We start from the raw sequence: 27141 nt of genomic DNA, 5'->3' as shown, positions 1-27141 counted from the left end.
GTTTTATTATCCCATTTTATCCAAATCTAATTACTTAAATTGATCCCACAAAAAGGAAGAGAAGAATGGAACCGCTCTATTGTGTCCTACATCATTAGATTAAAGGTTTTTCACTGTGAAAAAGGGTCAAAATGTTGAACAAGCCTATAATGCGCATTATAGTGTGTAACAAGCCGACGGGTGAGTCAGCAGTTTGCAGCCAATATCGGGGCCTATTAGACCACAAGCGTGCTCCGTCGCGCCGCGTTACACCGTGAAACAGACCACCAGGAATACCGCTTTTTAACAATTTTCTACCACTTTTTTCTTCTACCGCACACGAAGAACATTCACTCTCTGTTTTATATACTTTTGTTTAGCCCTCATAATGAACTGAGCTGAAGAACTCATTACAATATCTCCAACAATAAACCAAGGAATATTATGGTGTCATTTACCAAACCAAATGATAATCAGTTTGGTATAAAGTGTATAAAATAAAACCAATTCATATAATGTATTCCATTTAATACTCAAAATTTATAACAATTTAAACAATATTTACAGAAATAATTCATCTACACTAATCAATCCACATTGAACAGGAAAAATATTCAGTTCTCATCACTAAATAAATAACAATCTTATTCTAGGCTATCTATACAGCAATATACAAGTTTCTACTAGTAATAAGTAGCTATAATTTATTGTTTCCAAACAAACACTGAATCTATATGAAATTATAGAACGACACATTGTTCGCATTGTCTCAATATTTTCAACATTTTCTACCGCAGCGATACACTCATTAGGTAATGTATTACTCAACTATTATTTACTAATCTTTTACAGATATTTATCAACTTTCCCATCTGCCATAATATAATACTTTTATCCATTACAATAACTAATCAGCAGTGAGCTACTAATCCTTAAAGTGAGATCGATTAAAATTCTATTATGACCCGAGTGACGTGCTTCAACAGTCGTCTGCGGAATGTTTAACACTAGGCCATTGATCGTTAGCCTCAACGTTGTACGATATAACATAATAAATAGTTACATATATTACTAAATGCGTTGTAAATGATGATGATCATCATTTAAATAGCAAACGCTAAAGAAATTGCCACTCTAACTTAAAAATTAAGCGCTTGTGTTCAAGGTATTATGATATAATTAACATTTTAAAACTACAAAACGATTGTTCCGAATAAAAATCTAAACACTTTATAAATAACTAGTTAGAAGTGTACTTACAATCTAACATTGCACGAGATATTGGAGCAGCTGGAATGCGTGCGCACAGGCTGATGTCACGCGACGGGCAGCGGCGGCGGCGGCGGCAGGTAGCAGGGGCGCAGCGCGTGCGCCGCCGCCAGCAGCTCGGCGTGGTAGCGCTGCGCAGCCGCCACGTAGGAAGCCTCCAGCCGGGGTATCGGCATCAGCACCGGGTGAGGTGGCGACGGCGACAGCCGTGGGGAGTCTGGTTCCAGCAATGCTTTGATTGTGAAATCTCTTCGTGGTCTTTCACGCGGTAACATTGTGATGGTTGCCGCTTCAGGTAGTTCTGCTGGCTCTGGGCTCAGCTGTGGACATAGCGGCGATGTGTACAGACTAGCACTTGGCATTGCAGGTGGAGGAGGTGGTGCACTTGCTTGTCTTGCTAAAAATGCTCTGTTGAAACTTGCTAGAGCCGCTAACTCTGCATTCAGATTATCTTTATCTCCTTTGAGCAGCTTGAACCTCTTGCGCCTCCTGAGCAGCGAGCCGTTCTCGAACATGTCGAAGGCCTGCGGGTGCAGCGTCCAGTAGGCGCCCTTGCCGGGCCGGTCCGGGCGCCGCGGCACCTTCACGAAGCAGTCGTTGAAGGAGAGGTTGTGCCGCAGCGAGTTCTGCCAGCGCTGCGTGTTGCGCCGGTAGTACGGGAAGCGGTCCGTGATGAACCGGTAGATCTCCGACAGCGGCAGCATGCGCTCCGGGGAGCTCCAGATCGCCATCGCCGTCAGGGAGATGTACGAGTACGGGGGCTTCTGGTCACCGTACGATTCACGCGAGGGTCGCGGCATTGTCACAGCCCGATAGATCCCAGTAGAACTAGTCAATATCAATAAAGTCAAAATTAACAACAACACACGGATGTAGGAACACGTCAGTCCGATGCGAGGTGTGGAGAGGAACTGAGCACCGAGGCGCGGCGACCGCTCGGTCTGGCCCGCCCGCCCGCTGCCGGCCGGATGTAGCGGCTGAGAAGCTCGCACGCGATTGGCGCGCACGTCATCCAATGGGGTCTCTCCACTTTCAGGTATGATGTCGGCTTTCGCTCCACTAACAAGGAATTTAAATTGATATTATGTTTATATTGCCTCCAAAATCTTTTGTGATGACACCGCTTTTTATTTAGCATATGTAAATTACGATGATACAGAAAAACAGATTTGAATTATATACAGATTTAATAATAATGAATGAGTGTTATTAAAATCCTTTGCATTGTAATTTATAAGCGGGATTATCTAGATATTATTTAGTAACGTATACAAATGGTGACCACAGATATTTTACGAACTCTTAGTCTTAGATCTAAATGTTTTGGAACAGATGGCAAGTTATTGTGATGTCGTGATGTCACCGGTACAATTTAGACTAAATCTTTGACCTAGAAATTAATATTTTAGTGAATCGGTGTGCCAGTTCGTAGTAATTCGGCTGTTAGGCTTATCTGCTGCGCTAAATAATTAGGTAACAGAGCTACACCGGCTAGTTTATGACCTGTTCATAAAACCAAACAGCTTAACAGCACTAACAAGCTAAATTTACGATTGTAGTGTACCTACTTACCTAACAACAAATGCTAAAAACTCCAAGGCCATGTTGTTTTTATTATTGCATATTTAACCAGGTCTTTGTGTTTCAATAGCTCTATTTATTCTCTTATCTACGAATTATGTTAATTTGGGTACTAAAACTTAACTACTTACGTAGCTACTAGATTTTTTCCTGCTAAGCAGACGCAGGTGCGTGAATAGCGGCCTACTTTTAATTAATTTTGAAAACCTAACTACTACATTTTCCTTTACCTAAATAAACATATAATGTTAACAAACATAACTCTACATTACTCGGAATTGGCATGATGACGGGTTACGAAAATTTTAAATTTACTTACTAGTCCGTCAGTTAGGTAATAAAAGATATTAGACACATTTTTTTATTTTGTCATATAAGATACCAATACTTAAGGTAAAACGATTAGGAGTGGGAGCAAGACGTCATTTCTACATATAAAATGTACCTAGAAGTGACGTCACGCGATATTTCAAATCGATATATCTTCGAAAGTATTTGTTTTCGTAAGAAAATAAAAAATACGTGTCTGATATTTTATAATAATCTACAAGACGGACGTCGAAATAAAAATTAGTCATCTACCCTATTACACGAACTATCTACATTTATTTATTTATTTAGTAGAAAAAACATGCACAATTTTACAGCATTTTTCTACATACATAAGTATATGAACTGATTGACAAACAAGGAAGAAGTGGAGCACCTTGCATTATGTCTTCCTAACTTCATGAGAGGCAGACAAGACAATGTTCTATTGTAACAATATAATGTTACCTAGGTAACAATAAATTGTACCTTCTTACTGTGTCACACATCAGTTGTAGGGCTCACTTCAAAAACAGAGGGTTAAGTTATATCAACATCATTTGTCGTTTCCACAATACTGGACATTGGCCTGTCCAAAAACTCACCACTGAACTCTAGTATAGGATAATTTAATTTTTTCTAATAATAGTAGTAAGTAGCCATGTTCGATTGATCCTCCGATCTTCATTTTTATCTATCTTTATACCCAAATTCATCATAATCAGGTGAGCAGTTTAGGCTATGAGCTTAACACAAATTTACATTTGTTTTAAATTAGGATAATGAAATATTTAGTTTTAAGTAGTAGGTTTTAAGTCGTAGTTTTAAGTTTTTAGTTTTAAATTAGGATAATGATATATTGAATTAGATAACATGATAAAACAGTACAATAGAAATAAACTTTCCTAGTCTAAATATTAACGTAACCTCATTAGTTTTAAAGAACAATTTGCCTTGCTTAAGATTACTAAAGTATTAGCATAATCAGACTTATAACCGCCATAAAATGCTGATTGAATATACAATTAGGCAAATAGATATTCTAATCGATTGCGTGGTCTGCATTACTAAGAATACTAATATAACAGAAAGTCACTAATCCAACGATTGGACATAGTATTGACTTTTAGAAAGCAAAAACGTTAATGGACGCATTGTGCACGAAACAGTTTTTTTATTATCTTTTTATTGTTACCGTTTCCTAAATCCGTGAATGGTTGAGAGGTGAACGATCTGTGACAAAAACATGGCGGGTGACATTCGTCTGTTAATAGGTAGATATTTGCTATTAGTTCGATTCGACGCCGTGTTAGGTCGATGCAACTTTTAAATGTTTTCATTCTTTGGATGATTTTTCCTTACACTTCTTCTGTGCAAGAAGCAAAATTTTTAGGCGTTTTCCACAAAATAAAACATAAATAATAATTTATTATCGTCCTTTCTTATATTCTAGAAATAGATATATAATATCGCATTTAAACGTTAATTAAATGTGTGACCGCAAACCTTATTTAAGTCGAAATTGCAATTGTAATTGCATTCAAGGAAACTGTTTAAAACTTAAATAATTCAATTACAGCCTCAGTTTCCTCAAAATTCCAAAACCCGTTAAGGTAATATTATAATTGTAATTAAAGTATCGTTTCGAATATCTCCGTCGTTTTCCCTCAAAAGCGACTCACTGTGACATGACACCCTGATTTGGAAAATAAATCTTGTCACTTTAATCTTAAGAGATGTTTTTGGTTGTTCGCGATGTATCATTAGTCGTTTTAATAATGTGTTTACGCGGTCATGCGAGTATCGTAGGTCCGAGGGTCTGGAATGGTGCGAATTCGTCACGGATGCTTATCGAGAAGGCAGTCGATAAAGGCGGCCTGTCGATATTTTATTATTACAGGGGGCTCCATGGTAATCACGAGCCCACGCTCTGCTTTCGATGAGAACTCGAGGGTCTCATTAAAACTGTTCGTCGGTTCTTTTACAACACCAACGGTCTCAAAATGTTAGCTCGTTTTTGTTCATTGCCTATTTATTGAGTTAAAAGTTTATAAAACTTCCTATAAACATATAGAAAAATAAATGGTAATTAAAAATAAACCAAAATATAGGTAATGCAGGAAAAGTTGTTATAATACTGAATAATTAATTGAAGGCAGATTTTTTCAATTGACAGATCATTTTATCTGATATTATAAATTTACATTTGACAGTTTTTAGTACAGTTACAGTTTTTAGAATAATTGTCAAATATTTCGCCGAAACAAATTATCTGGCGATGGAAAAACCAGCGTAAAACCTGATAAATTGGGAAGATATGTAATTTAGAACCGGGAACTCCGTAAAGTAAACTGGGAAGTACCGGGTCCGACTATAAATGGTTGATATATCTTAAAAAACAATACATTTTTTCCCTAATTCAATGGTGTCTAAAGAAACTTAGGAACTGTATAATAATTGAAATATCTCACGTGATGCGGTACTACCGCATCCTCATGGTAGACGAGCGGAACCGCAACCTCCAGGCCACAACAATACTTTAGCTCACACAAATTGGCTCTAAAAGTCTAAAAAACTATATGTCACTAGGTATAATACTATCCGGAGCTGCGGACAACGTTAAAGGTTACCGGGGTTACGGCTCAAAGCAGGAGAAGGAACGGGGTGGTTTTTAGTCAGTAAGAATCTGACGCTCCCTCCCGCCTCACCCAAGGCGGGAGAAGTCATTAGATGATTTTACCCCCTCAAAAAAAAATACTATAGCTTTCCTATTTAAAAAATAAGACTTAGAATACAATCGCTGTCAGGATGTTATTATATAAGATAATTTTCTGCCATAGCTTTGTTCTACGATAGAAAACCTCAACAACTATTTTAAGTTGTGGTTAATTAGAGCATTGGCTAAGAATTTGTCAATGTTATATCTATATACGCATGTAGGTATATAGATATAACATTGAATAGTATCCATCTCCTTTTTCCTCAAAGTAAAATATTAGGTTTTCCTCAAGGATAAATTAGGGTAATTGGATATACCAACGCAATTTTGAAATTTTAATAAGATAATGCTAAGTAATTATAGAATAGAGTAGAATAGACATTTATTTCTGCGTATATGGTATCGAGATCTTAATATAATATAAATAGTTTCACATACGCTACCGTTGTCGGTGTATAAATATGAAAATTTAACGTACATTATGTAGTTATTGTAGATAGGTGACGTCGGCGGTTAGGACGCAGTTGTGAATAATCCTGAATAATGAAGAACCGCGAGACTACACGGCAAATATTTTAGTGGCAGGCGGCTAGGCGGCCATCGAGCGCTCCACAATTAATTCTAAGCAAGTCCGCAGCTACTCAAAAAAGCTCTCAGACTTTCATCATTACTTGCATATTTTTTGTTCCAAGTAGATCGAAAATTTTTTCGCGCGCCCTCGCGATTTTGCCACAGGGTGATTTATGATAAAAGTTATAAGCGGCATTTTTAATATCAACGAGCCTTTTAAACCTTAGCCCTTTGTAGATGCCGACGGGGAGATAACCTAATTAACAAACGTTATATATCATTGGGCAGCGAGCGCAAATATGAGATTTTATTTATTAACTGGCATCGGAAAAGTGGTAATGTATGCGGGGGTTGCGATGCTGGCTCGTATATTCATGGAGGCTTAATTGCTTCTTATCTTACATCTGCACATCGGCGAGATCACAACTTGTATGTATAACCGGCCGGTCCATCTGTCCGCCTCCAGCCGCGCTCCTCTCCGCCGGATACTCCCCCTAGCGGCGCTCGCGGTCTCATGTCTCACACCTTCAAACTACATCAATTACAACAAAACTTATGAATGTTTCGATTCTAATAGCTTTCAATATAAATAAAGTTAGAGCTGAGCTGAGCTAACGCGTGCAATAGAAATGTAAAAATCCGAAACATATCTCAGTATCTAAAACATTTACGTAATTTTATTCTCTTTTATTTACAAGCATGAGTACCTAAAGACCTTAATGTTCATTAGGTAGATAAGTACAAAGAAACAATGAAAAGAGAACATGAAATATGAAACATCTTACGTAACAGCTCGGAATAATATGTAAGCTCAACCACACCATCATATTACTGAATGAAACACTTCTACTCAACTTAAGCACCAACAGTCATGTAAGCAGAATTCGCTCTTACTACCTTCAAAATTAATATGAATATTGCTTGTAGCTAACCCGAGTTATTCACTTTAAACATAAGTTTTATGTTGGCGTTAAAGAGAGTCCGATTATTGTTATTGAATTACATATTTATGAAGAGACTAGCTTTAGCTCGTGACTTTGTGCACACATTAAAATTAATTTGTCTTCTTTCCATGGGAATTTTAGGAAATTCTCTTAGTATTTCAAGGAATTTATAAATATGTCCCATTTTTTATAATAACTGTCATGAAACATACTAAATTATCTAAAAATCAAGGTTTACTTGCGTAAATTAATGCAGAAAAGCTCTATTAGTTTCAAGTCACAGAAGGACGCTTCATCGTGAACAGACGCAGCGACGTCGCGTAGCCTAATCGTTAGTTTAAAGTCAAAGTCAAAGCATTTATTTCAATTAATCCTAAATTAGGCACTTTTGAAACGTCAAATTGAATTGTCCGTCAGTCTGTCTGTCAGTGAAGCTAGGCTTTTACGTGAGTAAACCGTGATTTTTTGTTATTTATGTTACTTTTCTACGACTATTCGTTTCAAGTATGTACTGTTAGTCGCTCAGATACTAGTAATAAAATAATTTATTTGTACATGTCGCAACCAATTAGCTTAAAAAGATATTCAACTAACAGCCTAGCCAGTTTAATAAATGATGATGATGAGTTTAATAATAATAATAAATGATATCGCAGTACAGTCCTAACCTAACCTACCGTTCTGGTAGCCACTCAGTTTTAAGGAAAATTCCTTCACTATTTAACAAACGGCCTGAACAATAAATTCAGTCATTCAGTCAAACAGCTAATCATTTAGGCGGTTAGTTAAATGGCTAATCTTAATTAACCTTATTATATGAATCAGCTTTATTAGCATTGACATATGTACACACATACATATGCCACATATATATTTATATTGATTCGATTGCGTGCACCGGGACAAAGTATAGAAAGCCACAATTACTCAACTCCATTAATTAATAGTTTATCAAATTAGTAAAATGATTTATTGTATTCTTTCGATTTTGTTACTACATGTCATTGTACCGTTATTACTATTTAGTAATACTAGTAAATGCCTATAGAGCAGTTAGTTTGAAGGTTAAATGTATCTTTCTAATAATTTACTGAGAACTTTCATTAGTTTGTGCAATAAAATCTATAGTTTAAGCCTAGATGTTTCCTTAACTGTTAGAAATCGTGTTACTAAGTCACTTTTGTTTAATGTTTAACGAAATGTAACCTTGGTGTTAGTGTGTACAATGTATCTATAGATTGTCTAACTGCACTCAGAGTCTTTTAATGGTTACTTAACCCAGTCCTTAGCAATTGTTGTCGGAACAAAATCGTTACTAAGGAATAGTTTGAGCAATCATTTAATGTTTCTGAGTACAGCAGTTAGTATTGAAAGCCTATTATAATTGTATGGTTTTCTAATACTTTTACACGACAAAGGGGTAAATAGACGCGGACATATTGAACGAAACACCCTGTGTAGGTATGTGTGTTATATTATGAGTCCAATGTAATAAGAGCGCAATGTCACAATCATGAACTATTCATCCTTCTATACTAATATATTAAGCTAAAGAGTTTGTTTGTTGGTTTGTTTATTTGATTTGTTAATTACTAATCGAATCATTATTTTTGTGTTGGATAGTCCATTAATTATTGCGAAAGTTTATATAGGCTATTTTATTATAACATCATGCTACGATCAATAGGAGCCGAGCGGAGCGGGTGAAACCACGCGAAAGTTGAATAATAAAAAGATAGAAAAAGAAAACAATATATTTTTCTACTTAATCCGACAAATCTATACTCGACAAAAATAATCTAGTTGATTAATGACACGTCCCTCGATTATCGTAATTAAAGGAAATCTAAAATACATGCAGATCAAATACCTTGCTTTCTGCTTACCCCAAGATTAAGTTACACATTACACAAGTATAACAACAACGGCACACAAAGCGTGGGATATGTAACTAATATTCTGTAATGGTGTATCATTATCTATTTAGACAATTTGTTAGTCATGAATATTATTATTTTAAACGTGTTTAAGTACATTTTTGAGATTAAGATAAGCAGTATGCATCAATTGCTATTGGAAGTTGCTAAAGGAGATAGTTGCAAACCCTCTGATGTAGAAAAGCATCGTAGTCCAGTACCATCACGGGCTGTTGATAACAACATCACAAGAATAGTATCGTCTCGTTGATCGAGGAGCAATAAAACAATGAAAGAAGACGCAAGAATAACCTCTAATTACATGGGACCGTAAACCTGTACAATTTGTACAAATTACATTTATTCAATACTAGCTGTGCCCGCGACCTACGCGTAGTAACGTTTTCCAGCGCAACTCTCGATGTCATGGGAATTCTGGTATAAAAACCTTTCTTGTGCTCCATACCCTCCTCTTTTACGAAAGTTTGATAAATAACTATGTTGCCTAAGCATAAATTTAAATGAGAAAATTCAATTAAAGAGAAAATAATAAAATATCACATTTTTGAGTCCGGTATCTAGTTTACTATCTAGTAACATAAACTATTTTTTTAAAATATTTTTAATGTACAGTATTAACGCCTCTACAGTTGTATTATACGAGTATAGATAAATAGAACTTCTCATTAACCTACAAACAATAATTAATTTTTTGAATAATGCATTTTGGAAGAAAACAAGTCAAAACAAAAGACTATCCCATTGCTTTCTCTACTACGTCAGAGCGTGAGCGCCTCAAGTTAGTGTTGTTGCAATCAGTGCCCAGAGCCGGACTGGCGTTACTTATGTATGGTGACCTTTAGAACCCCTCGCGCCGTCTGTTGTGAGGCCGCGGCCGCGGACATAAATATATAATATATGAGGAACTATGTTACATACAGTATATGTACACCTGTTTCCAAACCAGGTGTTCTTCATGTCGTAAATATATTATACTTGCATTTGCCAGTGGTTGTACACCCACTTTTCATCATTTCTGTTATTAGTCTAGAAGGCCACGTTGCGGCAAGAATGGGCCGGCTCGACAAGAGTGAAGCCATGGCCTCACAGAACACTGACGTGCAACAACGCTTACGTTGTGTTTCATTGTGTGAGTAAGGATACCGATGGCCCAATTACCCCCTTCCCAATCTCCCCAATCTTCAAATTGCTAATCCCCAAAGGCTGGCAATACACTTCTAACACCGTGTTTCTAGTGTGCATGGGCTCATCGTCAGGAAGACCACCACCATAAAAAAATCCAATTACGTTCATCTTGTTCAACCAAGGAATAACAACTCCATATACAGTAAAGCTACGTGTTAACCTATAACTGTCTACTGCCTGCTCACCACATAAAAAAAACTTTAAACACATGAAAAACAAAACAGTAGAAGTTTATGTTAGTTTTGTTTAGCAGCGGCTGAGCAAACGAAGTCGCAGTCACGTCAAGTCGATTTTATCACGATCCGCACCAACTACCACTAGAAACCATGAAAATATCAATCATTACAATACAAACTCATATTTACCATACATTGCCATTTAAGTTTTAAGTTGAAACTGTACCTTTGAACCAAACCTGTAATGTATACTGAATAATTCGATATTGTTGTTTTCTGTGAAGTTGGCAGTACTGGGCAACGGAAACGGAAGCGCCAGGTTGTGCTGGTAATGAATTTGCGCGGGCGGGCGCCGCCCTAGGAAAATAAATTGCCCCGTAGTTCCCTTGTTTTGTTTTTAAAAGCTTCAGTTAAGTCGAATGAATTACAGCCCAAGGTATGTACTTTTAAAATTAGTGAATTTAAAATTACCATTAACTTAATCGCACAGTTTCTAAACAAAATATTTATACAATAAAATAAAGTGTAATCGAAAACGTAATTTAATAATTTCCCATCGCTTTATGTAAGTCAACAATAACAATCAAAAATGTATTAACTTCAGAATGAATCACGACCGTTATCCGAAATTAATTTACAATGCATTTCATTCTTTTTTGTAACTTGTAACTGATTTATTCTGTCGTGGATTAAGACCTAGCCTTTTTATGACGTTATAAATTTAATTTGCAAGCAAAAAAAATGTAAATTGCTCTTTATGAAGCTAAACAAAAAGCGCGTCACGTGACGTGTATATAAAAAGGCAACACAGGCCGACCGTTACACGGCAATTGTATGAAATTCAATTTGTGTAGTGTAGTGGGTGCCGCACACTCGCACCTCGCCAGCGCCAAACACTAGCGCCGTGAATAACAATTATTGTGTTGATTACCGCGGTGCGGCGCGTCTAATAATTCACTCTATGGCCTAAACTCTGTAATTACGCGGATGGAAACGTCGGCTCACCGTTTGAGATAAAAATCGTAGTGGGCCAGCCAGTGCCGGGCGCGAGCACTCCGTTCCTACCGCCGCCCTCGGTAATTGCGGCCTTTCCTACAAACAACATAAACATTTATTTTGTTATGATCAAGCAAACGTTTTGTTTTACACAGATTCGTATGATATTATTGTGTTGCCTTTGCTAATGTGCACTTGACAGCCGGTTACGAGAGCGCTTTATTTATGTTGTCATGCTGAAAACGAAATGATGCCGCATTTTGAACACAATTTATACGAATGGGCTTTGACGTTTTATTTGATAGTGTACCTAATAGTAATCTTTTACTTAAGAATGAAAGTAGTTCAAGTAAGTAATACTTAATTACTTAATTCCTACTTAGTAACAACCGAATATAGAAAAATCTTATCAATTATTTTATATTATTAATTTAACTCATTAATGTATTTCCTTACCTTAATAAAACGGGTACCTATACTTATCACCAATAAACGTGACGACATTGTTATCATCAATAACGTCACGTTACTCTATCGTTAGACTCTCAAATTAGTTTCGACATAGCAATACGTCAATGTTCCTAATTAAATTAATATTCCGCATATGATTTTAGTCACATACCTAAAATATAACATTTATCAATATAATATGTAATTTACTTTATACATATATACTATAAATTAACGGATATTCTAATAATACTTAATTGCATATTTATCTTTTCCTTGTTATAGGTATGTATTTAATATTAAGTATATATAAATTTGTTTAACGGCACTTAGTAACTAGTAGGTATAGGTAGTCATATGTGTATAATGATGTCATATAGCGTGAGTATATTACCGCAGATACTGATAATACAAGTACATACATAGGTATATTTGAATAAAACCTTATTTAATTAATTAACTAGATTTATCCCGCCAGTTAGCAGAATACCAATATAATTTAGAAATTAATTTATTATAACAATGTAGGTACTACCATATAAGTTGACGTTGACGTGCGCGATTACATAAAACTATTACCGTATATGTCCTTTCCTTACTCTCAAACTATCGTTGTACCAAATTTTAATCGAATAGGTTCAGTGGTTTAAGAGATAGAGAGTCCTGCGATTTTACCACATCGTTTCTGTTCCCGTTAGATTTCCGGCATAATAAATACCTTACCCCCTTTCCAGGGGTTCCTGGGATAAAAGCTATTTCATAATCTTTTTTCGTGTTTTAAGGCCACATCTATACCAAATTTCATTTAAATCGTTTCAATGTTTTAGTAGTATGTATGTTGTAAAAGTTTTCTATTCTCCCCCCCCCCCTTTCTACCCTTAGGGGATGAATTTGAAAATAATTATCCTACCTTAGTGCTACTCTACATTCCGCAAAGAACATTCATGCCAAATTTCAGCTCTCTACGTTTTGGCTGTGCGTTGTCTATCAGTCAGTTAATCACATATGTGATTAATTTGCATTTATAAAAGAAACCCTCTTCGCAAGCTACTATTATTTGGATGAAAAACAATCACAATAATGTATGCTTTGTTTACGTATCAAAGCTTATAAGTAGTTCGTAACTTCAAGCGTATCATAGTTTGTAATAGTTGGTTTCTAAGAAGGCGCGCGGCGCGGCGCGGCCTGTCCAAATTACAGGGGCACAACCACCGCGCTCGGCCCAAATCTACGCTGCCCAAACAATCGAATTAGCTGTAATGACTCCCATGCACCTAGTAGTTTAGACCCCTTTCTGTGCCGACGACTTTCACTTGTAATATCATATCGTTTCTCGTTACAACCAAAATGTTATTGGTGTCAAGAACAATTGATTTACAAATTGTACCTTCTCAGTATTTACCGGAAAACTGTAATCGAAGAGTAACAAAAAACCTATCAAAACAAAACATGCAGAAGATTGTATCATATCCTGTTCTATTTAGGTTTAATTTACATTAATTTAGTTCGAACACCGATACCCAATGATTAATGTACACGGAGCGGAATAAACTACAAGATAAATTAACGTCAATTTAATACCTACTCGCATATCTAACAGACACTGTATACCTACATAAAAAATCCTATTAGTCCGGCCGAGCTCGTCCAAACATTAGACAAAAAGCCGACATCGGCTACATAAATACATATCGGCGGCTAGTCTACGAGACCGCTACCAATAATTACCGTTTATTATAAAGGGTGAAATAAAGCGCATTCCAAACAAACGTGTCCGTGGTACATTCGGTAGTAGGTGTCACAGGTCGTGTCTAAACTCATCAATCTTGTGTTCGTTTAATGTTGTTCATAGAATACGAGCAGCGAGCGGCGAGCGGGCCAGGCCGCGGCGCTACGAAACAAAACACTCGCGTGCACAATGAACGAACGAACAACACCGATGGCGCGCAAATGGAATACGGCCAGCGACGCCATTGTCGATACACAAAAGAAAGGCAATCATTCGACATGAATAAATATCTTTGAATAATGTGGGCCTCACTGCTTATAATGAAATGTTTTATGTATTGAAATTATCGCGTATAAATCGCTTTTATCCGACGCTACACTTCCTAGTTAATGTTCGATTCGCGGTTTTGTTATCATGACAACGTTAATTCGCTGAATGTTTATCTTTTCAAATCAGTTTACAGTATATTAGTTAGCTCAATTGAAATACAGAATTGGTTGTTATTAAAATTGTTGTATAGTTACGACTTAACCATTTATATTTAGGTGTTTACTTCATTATGATAATGATACCATAACACCTGTGTCCTTATAGATAACATCGATTGCGCGTGCTGTCATAAAATTTTGCGCTTGTAATTTTTTAAATTATTTATTATGGAACAGGAACACTTAAAAATTATACCAGGAATGATATAAAATTTATAAGTATCAATGCCTCTCCTAAGTTTTGCTAAAAGTAACTTCTTAAAGTAAAAGCAGCTATGATTTGGGTATTTGTTACATAAATCAAAAGTACGTAAATAGAAACGAAACAGTTCTCAAATTACATCACAATGCACCAGCAACATATAATGACATGGTAATTAATTAAATCCGTAACTTAGAGCACATAAGTAATTATTTTTATGCGTCCATTACAAGCAACAATACGAGTACATAATTACCTGTTCTCAGTAAACAATAGTCATCAACGTTTTTTATTAACTAATTTTATCCCAACATTGTGTTACAAAATTAATAAAGCCTGAAATATGCCCAATGACAGACCTTACAAACTATGACCATGGCGTTTGTGAGCTTTACTGGTCTATCTATCTATCTATCTATCTATCGTCTCGCTTTTTTATCCCCAAACGGGTAGACAGAGGAGCATATTACGGCACGTAATGCCGCTGTACAATGTACACTCACTTTTCACCATCTGGTTATAAGTCCCGTAAAATGTTAGTAAGTAAGTAATAGGGGGTGAGCCTATTGCCAATTGCCATATATACATGGGTGTACCCAAATATTTATCTACTAATAGCAATTCGTTAAATAAAAATTATCCTTGAACGTATGTTAAGTGGTATTGTAAATTAAATGGTATATGGTCGAATTTCGACCACTAGGCGACCACTAGTTAAATGTGCGAATATACCTATATTCGAACACTAATTGTCATTTACGTAAATGGCATTTTGTACAAAACCACAAACCAAATCCGCTTCGGAATGGTCTCACCGACACCCCGATTAGTACAATTAGTGAAATACTTGCATTTCATTGATCTTTAATCGAATCACGAACCGTCTCATCTTTCGTTCACAGCGTCCATCAGTTAATTTTTCCGGTGTGTTTCCGAATCTAATAGCATTAATTAATGGAGTGCGGGAGGGACGGCGGCGGAACGAACCGGGCCGAGAGGGACTGGACTCACGATCCTCCACCAATAAATCAATTTAATCTAATTTAATTTAAAGCGAGCGATCCTTCGGCAGGACGGACCAAGTTTTTCGGATAGTCACGCAACCTTCAACGTGTTTTTTACATTTCCGACGACATCCTGAACTGAGGATAGGAACATCAAACAACATGGCATAGAGGCAGGCAGGCTCATCAGGACTTAGAGGATACGTTGAATAAATTATTATTAAAAATAAAAACTAAAAACATGTTTTTTATCACTGCCTTCACCAGAAGAAGTGGAGATATCTAATTAACTCATACTCGATATATTTACCAGTACGTACTTAGCAGGTAGCCCAGTTCCATCATCACTTACCATCGAGCGAGAAAGCAGCCAAACGCCGACCCATCAAATGTAAAAAAATCCATCGTCAAGCCAGCTCATCTAACCTACATACAATTGCTCCGTTTCATTAAGATACAAGTAAAAATGTGTTCAATACAGATTCTTAGATGTTTATAGCATAGTTAGTTTCAGGTCGACGTAATAAGAGCCTATTCAAAAGTACCTAATATAAGTTTTCCTTGCGGAAGTAGAATAAATATGTGATTTAGTCACCTATTGCTAATAAATTGATGATGCAGCCATGTAAGGTCGTGTAGCTATACGCGATACGTCATTCTGGCGATGGCGTATCGGTTTCGTAGTAGTTTGTAGCCCGTAGCAAACTATACAACCGCAAAGGATAATAGGTGATATTGGGGCTACCTCTCTTTAGAACCGGAGCTGCGGACTACCTAGCGGGTTTACTGGGGCTCCGGGTCGAAAAACAGGAGAAGGAACGGGGTGGTTTTTAGTCAGTAAGAGTCTGACACTCCCTCTCGCCTTGCCCAAGGCGGGAGAAGTCAATGGATGATTTCACCCCCTCAAAAAAAAAACCTCTCTTTAGAAATAAGAGATCTATGGATCGGTATTCTTATACTGAACTAAAATTTGTATCTACACAAATCAGTATGTAGTTTGTTTTTTATTACTTAAAACTTGCTTTTATTCAGAGTTTCTAGAAGCAAGGTAGATTTAGGTTTATTCATTCGGTACGATACTTACCTACGGTTTATTCATCTTAACCTAAACTATACGGGTTATCCCTACTCAAATATTAATCAAGCTGCTGCAGTCATGTACGCAACAGCGTTGGTGATTAACATCTTACCGTTGCCCTAGTAATTAATGTATTTTAATATAATTATATTTATAAATAATCATTTTCCTGATAACGTGCACAGGAAATTGAGTAGCAACAAATTATTTAATGTTCCAGCTACCAGGATGTACGGCCAGACACGTGTGATGAGGTCATGACTGAATACAGAAACGTTTCAAACAGTAGCCCAATTAGTGCACACATTCCCACATCAATCAATACGTACCGCCGGCTACTTGGATACATGTTACCGAATAAATTACTCTCTAACAGTACGTGTAACATCATTTTGCGCTTCATTATAACTGGCCAGGCCCACAATAATAAGACACACATCAATAGCTAATTCAATTTCATCTCGACAAATTGAATTTGTTCTACAGTGTGAGCGTACATTCTTGTTCGTACAAAGAGTATACCAACAATGAAAGGCCGAATACCAACAGCGGCTACCGGGGCGGCGGACGAGCACCGAGCTGCCTGCGAGTTGGCGGCGGCCACACAGCTCGCCGTCACGTTTCCAATGAGATCGGTGCCGCGATGACACCCTTGAAATGTTTTTAATAGCGTGATTTATAGAGCAAATTAAACATTTGACTTGCCGTGAATTTGACGTTGAGTGGATCAGTCACGCACGGACACTGCGCCCGCGCTGCCTCCGTCTCGAATGTACAGTCGAGCACTGTACTACTTCATGTACCTAAATTAAGATTTATTACCTTATTTGTTAATAACTGTTTTCATTATGTATTTGGTTTCTGTGTCATTTATTATAGGTACATTAACGTGACTAACTAAATACCAACTGGCCTCTTTCTGTGAATGAACTACAGAGTACACAATTTTATTAAGTAGGGAAGTCCCCTACCTCCAAAGTTTTATTCTAAAATTTTTATCATCTCGAACTACGCAATAGCGAGTGGCCTGTTTCATTTAGGTATGCATGACACATTTTTCGTGAATATGGTTAAGCATTACAGGGTCGTCTTTTACAAGTGTAATGAAAATTTTACCTTAAATTGCGTCATTAGATACTTCGTAAACAAGGTGATATCGCAGAAACAAAATATGTTAGTGGCGATAACTCTTCAGTCGGCGACAGTACATGAGTGCGCGCGACAGTCTCCCGTCCGGTGGTCGGATCAGATTAATACGCGTCGCATCGCTACCGTCTACGGAAGGTTTTTTACATTGGCAATACCGTGCGTGCGTGTGAGAACTGATTTCCACCGCTGCCGATTTCAGCACCATCTAACGGGACAATATTGAATCACTGGCTGTAATAGAACTTGTAGAACCCACTGTGAAAGTACGAAAAACTAATAAAAACTCGTCTTAATCACGTCGCTCAAACCAACCGTGAAAATACATTTGCAGTTTATTTATCGAAGTGTTTTTATTAACTTAAACTTATACCAACTGTGGCAGCGTGTTGGTATACTTTTGACAGCTATTAACAGCGGCAACGTCCTATCATGATCATAATGGAACTCGAATAAAAAAACTGATATTTAAACAAAGTTTTCTAAGATGACTTTCTTAAGAAACTCTTATCGATATCATATTTAGTTGTGGGTACTTTTTGGTGCTCAAAATTTTCAGTTACAGCACATATATGTATGTACATACCTAGTCTAAAATTACGCGCAGTGTGTGCCAACAGATTAGACATTGATTAATACATCTTTGCTTACCAATAGGACTTGGAACATACGTAAATGATACATAGTGTAGTTATGTAGCATTCTAATATTTTTTTTTATAATATAGACCGGTGATCGTGTTGACTGATCACTTGATGGTAAGCAATAGCGGCCGCCCATGGATCCCGAAACACTAGACGCGTTACAAGTATATTGCCGGCCTTTTGAGGGTTAGGAATTTAAGGGTTATTTGGGAATCAAGGATTGGGAAGAATACGAAGGGGTGTAATTGGGCCTCCGATAATATCACACACACAACGCAAGCGTTGTTTCACGTCGTTTTTCTGTGAGGCCGTGGCTCTCTCACACTTACCACTTTACACACACACCTACCTAAATATTACCATTTAGTCTAATTTAAAAGGGTTTTAAACTCTCACAGGTCAGTAAAGCAAGTAGTAAAGTTGGCGATGTAGAGGAGTTCAATCAGTGCGCTGTCATCCAATATTTGTTATAGGCTGCGCAGCCGCAAGTGTCCATTGTTGATTGTACGCAACTACTCTCAGTCCCCACTGAGTCACTGAGTAGTCACTCGTTAGACATTCAGCCTCCCATTTCTTATTTTGTTTGTTGTGTTTCATGAAAAATATCCTATTTCTTACTAATATTATAAATGTGAAAGTTTGTGAGCGTTTTGTTAGTTTGTACGTTTTATAAATACGTTTACTCAATCGTGTGAAAACGGCTGAAGGCTAAAATTTAGAACAGGAGTACCTAGAGGAAGGGGGAACCGCTGACAAAAGTTCGTAAGTAATTTACATACGAGTACATTACATTACATACCTAAAAGTCGAACAATGTAAGGAAAAATGTTTATTATGGCGTGAATTTGCACGCGACTCATTATCTTTGCAAAACCCGACCTTTTAATTATGTTTTATTATGAGGAAAACGTAGATTTTTCGTAAAAACCTAAATATACGGTACTAGCAAACCCCAGCGCACTCCGTGTTGCCACCAGATGAGCTTTTCTCTTGAATTTTTTTCAGATTTTTTTTTTCTATAAATTTCACGGGTCCCGAGACCTTTGTGCGTTCGTTCTGGAAATATAGTGTCAGGAAGGAAGACCCTACGGATAACTAAGTAAGAGTAAGTATAACTTCCTACTCCTCCAATGATATCTTCTTTGGTTGATTGATTGCAAAATCAAACGCATTTTGAGACTAGAACGCTTCGGTATTTCGGGGTTTGTTAGTGTAATAAATAACAATTTATAAACACTGATAATTGAATTGAAAACATTGTGAGAAGTGAGAATTAATAATTAGTTAAGTGGATACTAGACATAAGTAATTTATTTATGTGCATAAGTAATAAACTCATTTATGATGCATAGGTATATGCATCATTTGTCTTCAGTCGAAATTTAGCCAAATGTGGTGTGGTTTGCGTAATCATTTACCGCCTACTTAATTCGTTCTGTGTTCTGGGAACTAAACTAATAGGATAAGCAAGCTTAACCACAATGAGAAGGTCTTCGTACAGGTAAATAATTAATTATATATGTTTAATATATAATTTGAGACAGAAATCATAATTAATAGGTTTTGAAATTATAATTAATTCAAAATCACACATTGACGGCGAAGCACCAATACCTCCGACATCTTTAATTGGATTGTCTGGACTTTAAAAGAGACTATCTCTGAGTTTGTTTCGGCATTTCTTCTCAGAGTAATCCGATAGGAAATGCCAGCCTCGTCTAGTTATTTGAGAGATTGACGTGTAAAAGAGTTACATTGTAACATATTTGCAAAAAAAATATCATTTATTATTATTTATCCAAACGTTCAAATTTTACACAAATTAAAAAACCTTTCACTTCTTGGGTTTTCATACATTACTTATACAATTTTGATTAATTTCGAAAAAACGTCAGTTAGGAGGTAATTGTACTTCCCCGTTCGACATGTCACCATAGCATAAGTACGAAACACTTCAGTTGCGCAGTGGTACCATGGTGACATGTTACTCGAGGCTTCACTTTTCTGAATCACGTAACGTACCTGTTAACACTTGAATATACATAGGTAACCTCCCCAGTAGCCACCAACTGCACAAAGACCGGGTCCTCCTAGTAGACCAATCCCCGAATCCACGTGGTGCAACGTACGTCAGCCCGCAGGTTATGTGGGACTAAGTCTTACCGATTAAAACCACAGACTTCTTCCTTGAAAACAGCGACCCTCTGGTCGCTGAGTACTCGAGTGAATGAACTCACCAGTGACACTAATTTTATGTTATCACGTCCATGTTAAATTCTGCGGCGATTCGTAACACTTATCGTACTCACCTTATTAAATAACGTACGTAATCCCGACCATGTATAAAATAGCGCTAGTAAAGTTGACATCGTCGGTAAATCCGTCGGATGCAAACAAAAGGTGTTCGGTGGTGGGACCGCCCGGCCTAGCGCCTGAGGGTAAACGGCACTCAATTTACCCATTTCTCTATATTAATTACTAAAACAGCCCCCGGCCCGTTTCTTTAAACATAAATAACAAAAAATGACGGATACGTCACGGCAGTCGACTCCGCTGATTATATTACCACCCCCCTTTTCAAGCTTAAACGAGTTTAAGGGAGGTGATTTATCACACATTTAAAACTTAACCTCGTATATTAATTTTGTAAAATCCATATAAAATGCTTCACTGTCGGACATCACCTACCCTTTAGATTCGGTTAAATAGAGCAGGGTAGATGAATGATTATGTAAACAGCCGCCCCGGTAGGTAGATATACCTACCTACATCAGCTTATGAGACATGAATGTTTCAATATTCTTTTATAAATAAAGTTATAAATTTCATTTTATAAATATGTAGGTGATGTGGGTTGACAATCTATTTTTCATATTTTGAGAGTAACTTGGTGGTTCTGTCTTAAGTAGGCTGTTGGTTATCAAAAATTATTAGACTGTTCTATTGAAATAATTTTATTTAAGTAATAACTTGGCACTGATTAAATAATAACAGAACAAATAACTGAAACAATAAAATTTAGGGACAATTATTTTTAATTGTTGTTTAACAGAATTTATATTTTTTTATTATTATTATATACTTAATTAAAAATATTCATATTTTTTATTTACATTTCTTTCTTAAATAATTTTATTTAAACCTAAGTATTTCGTATGAAGGTAACCTAAGTGTCTACAGTTAATAAAAGGTTCTATTCATCAAATATTTACTTTTAACTATAAAATGATTTTACATAATTTTGCAACACCTGAAAGTATAATTTATAGACCAGTTAGCACTTAGGTACCTATACTTATTTTTAATATATACTAAATACCTATAAGTAAATCATTATTCTAGTAGGTTTACTTTCAGCCCTGAGGAACATCTTAAGTTCATTCTATACAATTGCTCCGTTCCATCATTTTTATTTCACATATTTTATTGTACCTACAATACCTATCCTGTTTTTTTAATTAGTATAAGTAAGTTATATGTGTAGGTATATAGCTTGAAATGTACCAATGACTCCGTCAGCCTGTTAACTATTCTGAATTTGAATTTAACGGTCACATTTAAATAAAATTCACAGTTACACTGAATTCAGCGGTTTCTGGAAGTAATAGTGCAGATTATTGATAATATTCTGAAAGTTCACTGATAACTGGAGGTGGTCCAGGGAAGAGGCAGGGTACATGGAGGGCCACATGGCCGCACTCAGCGCCACCAGCTCCGGCTGGTACCACTCCGGCGCACACGCCGCGCTCCTGCTGTCCTCTACACTCGACTTGTCCTCTGCACTACTCAACAAACTGTCTATAGAGAACGACTTCCTCCAACTGTCCTTTGTATCATTCACTTTACAAGAAGTAGCAGCCACTGGTACATCACACGCTTGCACTGGTTGAGCCCTCATGTTTAACTGGTCAGCTAGATAACGCCGATTGAAGCTCGCCAACGCAGCCAGCTCCGACTTGAAACCATCCTTCTGCTCAGTGTGCAGCTTGAACCTCTTGCGCCTCCGGAGCAGCGAGCCGTTCTCGAACATGTCGAAGGCCTGCGGGTGCAGCGTCCAGTAGGCGCCCTTGCCGGGCCGGTCCGGGCGCCGCGGCACCTTCACGAAGCAGTCGTTGAAGGAGAGGTTGTGCCGCAGCGAGTTCTGCCAGCGCTGCGTGTTGCGCCGGTAGTACGGGAAGCGGTCCGTGATGAACCGGTAGATCTCCGACAGCGGCAGCATGCGCTCCGGGGAGCTCCAGATCGCCATCGCCGTCAGGGAGATGTACGAGTACGGGGGCTTCTGGTCACCGTACGATTCACGCGAGGGTCGCGGCATGTTCGATAGTGCTAAATGCTAATGATATGTGTCGGGGCGGTGTGGCCGCGCAGGCGTGGCGGCGCTGGGCGGGGCGCGGCGAGGCCCCGCCCGCGGCCCCCGCCCGTCGCCTCAGATATGATAACGAGAATGCCACTCTGCAACAAACCACATCTCCCCAGGGACTATCATTACTGCAATGATTGACTGTGCACTTACCTCCTGTTGGTTTAAACGTGCACCACGCTAAATAGACGTCTCCTGATAAACCTCGCTGTAGATAGCTGGGTTTCTTTCTTCTTACTTACCTTAGTAAGTAGACCTCTTTCAATAAATGCTAAGGTATGATTTTTATGGTTTAAATAAAACATGAAATACCTGCGTAACCTAATAGGTACTTAGGTACATCATTTAAATTTAAAACAACGCTAAAGATTCAATTGTTTTAATGTTGGTAAATATAACCAGGTACCTACCGTAAATATTGAATAAATTAAGAAATCATTCATATAATTACGTAATTTTGCCTCAATTTTTAAAACTAGTTCCTAAGTATTATAATCACTTGCGTAGAGTTGTCAGCGCCATCTGTTGTCGGGTAGCTAAATAAGATTACGAAAAATGTAACATGGTTTAAGAATTTTATTTAAAACTGTACCAAATAAATGTTTGGCAATATAATCCTCTGATAAAAATCATATATGTAGAATCTATACGCAATGTGATGAAAAACCTCAATCCCAATTTTATCGTCATCAGTAGGGACAGAGGCATTGTATTATTATTTTCTGCTTTATTTGTTATCATCGATAGATCAGTCTCTAAAAATAAAAATAACATAATGCTCAACAAACCTTACAAATAAACGCCAGGGTACAAATGAAAAGCACCCGTTATTGTAACAATCTTTATTCATACATTTCACTTACACATGATAAATTACTGATCAACAATAAAAAGTTTACAAATCTCGGAGGAGTGTAAAATTCTGTATATAAGAATAATAAAAAGTTTATCTAAAATGGTTGGACTATGTACTTCATTCTTTCTTTATGTCTCAGTGGTTTACAGCTTGCCAGTGAGCTCAGGAACCGCCTTGAACAAATCGGCTACCAGACCGTGGTCACTGACCTAGAAAAAAATAAAAATATTTATAAAAAACATAGAGAAGCTATATTTTGTGAAAACTAACGGGCTTTTTACACGTCTAGGTAAACACGTTGTTGTTTTAATAGGCTTTAAAAACAGAATTTACTATGTTAAATAGTAATTAAAAATGTAAATTTTTCGTACTTTGTATTTTTTTAAATATAATTGTTCATTTAATGAAATGATCGTCTTAATAACCGACTTCCCAAAAAGGAGGAGATTCTCAATTGGGCCGGTATTTTTTTAAAGGGTCTTATCTAAACAAAATAACGTAACAACCAATTTTCTTCCTAAATCAATATAAAAACAATTTGATAGAGCAATCAATCTGCGTTCATTTGTTACGATGCAGATAAGGCACAGATAAAAAACTATACAGCCTTGACTTGTTGACATTTATAGATAACTAGAGTAACGAATTAACTGGCTAGTAAGAATATATAACACACATTTAATTTATTGATTACCTAAATAAAGAAGGCGCATTATTCTGTAAGCCAGGATCTACAGTAGATACAACCATGAAAACACCGGAACACTGACGTCCAGCGCGTCTCAGGGACATAACTGTTTCAGTTATAGTGGTCCTATGTTTTTCAATATCCTTAATATACATAGTAGTAGTTGTTATGAAATTAATGTCTGAAATTAATGTCTTTATCTCTTATTTTTGTAATTAATGTCAGTTATGTTACCTGGAAGATAGGCGCTTCAGGGTCCTTGTTGATGGCGACGATAGTCTTGGAGTCCTTCATACCAGCCAAATGCTGGATAGCACCACTGATGCCCACGGCAATGTATAGATCCTGTAAAAAGGGAATTATGATATCTTAATATACATACTTAACTTTTAAAACATGTTGGATCCTTTTCATTTTTAATATAAATACGATTGATATTGAATTTAATTTGACCTTATCTTAAAAATCTTTACTTACAGGTGCAACAATCTTGCCGGTCTGGCCGATTTGCAGGTCGTTGGCCACGAAACCAGCATCTACGGCTGCTCTGGAGGCACCTACGGCGGCGTTCAGCTTGTCAGCTAGGTCGTACAACAGCTTGAAGTTCTCGCCTGACTTTAGACCACGACCTAAACATAATCAAATATAGTTAAATCTCTACTAGATCCTGCAAAAATCTGGATGCTAATGCTAAATGAATTTAGTTCAGATTTTATATTTATTTTGTGGATTGAAGCTACACAACAACTGCAGTTGTTTATTTACTTAAACTCCTATTTGGAGATGAGTTGTTATGTCTTAAACCTACAAAAGATTTGTTGTTGGACTCAATTCAACATTATTTATTTTATTACATAATGCAGAAATTACATCTTTCATTAGAATTACATAAGGAATTAATTGGCAACTAACAAGTTTCCTATTGGAAGATTTGGCACAGAGTCCTAAACAGATATTTCTATGAGAATCAATGTACAGAAGTAATTTTGATAAAACTGTGTACTTACCACCAGCAACAATGTTCTTGGCACTGGTAAGTTCAGGTCGGTCAGACTTGGCGAGCTCCTGGGAGACAAACTGTACGAGGTCAGTCTTGTAGTCACCCTCTGGTGCCTTGTCCACAGCTGCAGAGCCACCCTCCAGGGGTTCGGGAGGGAATGCTGTGCTACGGACAGTGATCACCTTGATGGCATCCTTAGCTTCCAACGTGAGGATTGCATTACCTGAAAGAGTTCAAGAAAAGATTTTACTCCCAATTCTAATCTCCCTATTGTGGCATGAAAATATACTCTATTTATGAAAACAAAGTCCATCAAATAACAAGGCCAAATGAGAAGTAGATTCTATGCAAAAAAGCCTTTATATAAATTGCAAAAGAAGTATTGCTATTCACATGGAACTATTGTAATTCAAATTTGTTCAATTGTGTAAATGACTCAAAGACTCAAACATGTTTAAATCTATTATGTTACCTGCATAAATAGTTCTGATGAAGGTGTTGGCATCCTTAACTCCAATGATGTCAGTGATGGGTGAGACATCAAGTTTAGCAGCTACTCTGGGCAGAACAGCCTTGCCAAAAGCAGTGGCTGGGGCAAGAATGTGGGTGAAGTTGAATTGTTTCTGAGTGGCCAAGATGAGAGGTGTCAGAGTCTCAGGAGTGAGGCCCTTGAATGCATCACTTTCGGCCACCAGCACTTTGGAAATGCCGTTTGCTTTGGCTACAGCTTGAGCTGCCTGGAAATAGAAACAAAGAATAGTTAATGAATGAACATTTTTAACTACCTACCTACTTTTAAGGGCTTTCAAATGTATGTAACATTATTCTTAATAAGAAACTTACTGGTCCGCACTTGGTGCCAGCTACCAACACAGCAACATCACCACCGATCTTCTTGGCAGCACTCAAAGTGTTCTGTGTGGCTGGCGACAGAACTTCATTGTTGTGCTCTGCTACTACCAAAGTACTTTGAAGACGCCTCAACTGGAAAACAATAAATCCAAATTGATCAATAATTCAGCATGTAGATACCCATTGCTGGGCAAAATATTAATAAATATGACTGAATAATATTTGCATTCATTATTTCCCTCATTTTAGTTATACAAGATATCTAAAGAGGTTTGATTAATGGATACTTCTTCAAACTTTTTTTTAAGAAAGCAATAAACTTATCAATATTTGTGTTGTTCAATACCCTCTGTCTTCATCCTCTCATGCCTCTGTGTACATCGTTAAGCGATGAAAATGAACGTATAATATGTGGTATTAAGCGATGCTCTCCATGCTGATTAATGATTTAGGTAATGATAAGAAAAACAGTTGAAAAACGTTTTAACAATTTTAGCTAACAGCAGATTGAAGGTCACATGAAGTATTCTAGTAAGACATAATTCATAATAAATATCAAATTAAATAATGTGATTTAGTGAAACATAACAAAACTATAGGAAAATAACTTCGTTGGTGTGTAGATGAAGCGAGTCGAAGGATAGAAATAAAACAAACCTGCGTTGAAAAGAGCAAGTGCCTGCTGCTTGGAGAAAACATTTTTGTTAACAATATACTGTAGTATTTCACTGCCTTACTTAAAATTACACTATTTACAATTTTTCTAAAAGGTTACAAAGTCCAATTCACTGTACTTTACTTCTAGACATAGATATAAAAATCTCTCAGATACGTCGACGCGTTTGACTTTGACGTTGACATTAGTTTAGTAATGTCAAGCACTGTATTCTTGAACCTTAACTCTATCTGAGAAAATCATTTTAAGGTAAATAGAATAGAAAATAAAATGCACTGGACTAAAATGACTTTTTATTGAAAT

General features: G+C 36.9%; 3 protein-coding genes across 3 annotated transcripts; all 3 read right to left on the bottom strand.

Moving 5' to 3' along the window:
* Nucleotides 1–490: 490 nt before the first annotated feature.
* Nucleotides 491–2189, bottom strand: LOC118273398 (fork head domain-containing protein FD4). Its single transcript, XM_035590351.2, has one exon. It carries the CDS (start codon nt 2046–2048, stop codon nt 1296–1298), a length of 753 nt encoding a protein of 250 aa, XP_035446244.2. The 5' UTR covers nt 2049–2189; the 3' UTR covers nt 491–1295.
* Nucleotides 2190–21344: 19155 nt separating this feature from the next.
* Nucleotides 21345–22756, bottom strand: LOC118275166 (fork head domain-containing protein FD4-like). Its single transcript, XM_035593036.2, has one exon. It carries the CDS (start codon nt 22719–22721, stop codon nt 21981–21983), a length of 741 nt encoding a protein of 246 aa, XP_035448929.2. The 5' UTR covers nt 22722–22756; the 3' UTR covers nt 21345–21980.
* Nucleotides 22757–23593: 837 nt separating this feature from the next.
* On the bottom strand, nt 23594–26989 carry LOC118277287 (electron transfer flavoprotein subunit alpha, mitochondrial). Its single transcript, XM_035596014.2, has 7 exons — nt 26820–26989; nt 26154–26294; nt 25783–26047; nt 25318–25533; nt 24788–24939; nt 24545–24655; nt 23594–23831 (listed from the first exon to the last, which is right to left on the bottom strand). The coding sequence occupies exons 1-7, from the start codon at nt 26859–26861 to the stop codon at nt 23766–23768; spliced, it is 993 nt and encodes a 330-aa protein (XP_035451907.1). The 5' UTR covers nt 26862–26989; the 3' UTR covers nt 23594–23765.
* Nucleotides 26990–27141: the final 152 nt, after the last annotated feature.

The sequence above is a fragment of the Spodoptera frugiperda genome, chromosome 15, assembly GCF_023101765.2.
Source record: "Spodoptera frugiperda isolate SF20-4 chromosome 15, AGI-APGP_CSIRO_Sfru_2.0, whole genome shotgun sequence".
Taxonomy (NCBI): domain Eukaryota; kingdom Metazoa; phylum Arthropoda; class Insecta; order Lepidoptera; family Noctuidae; genus Spodoptera; species Spodoptera frugiperda.
The sequence above is the reverse complement of the archived record's forward strand: the minus strand, read 5'-3'. Positions and strand labels throughout refer to the sequence as shown.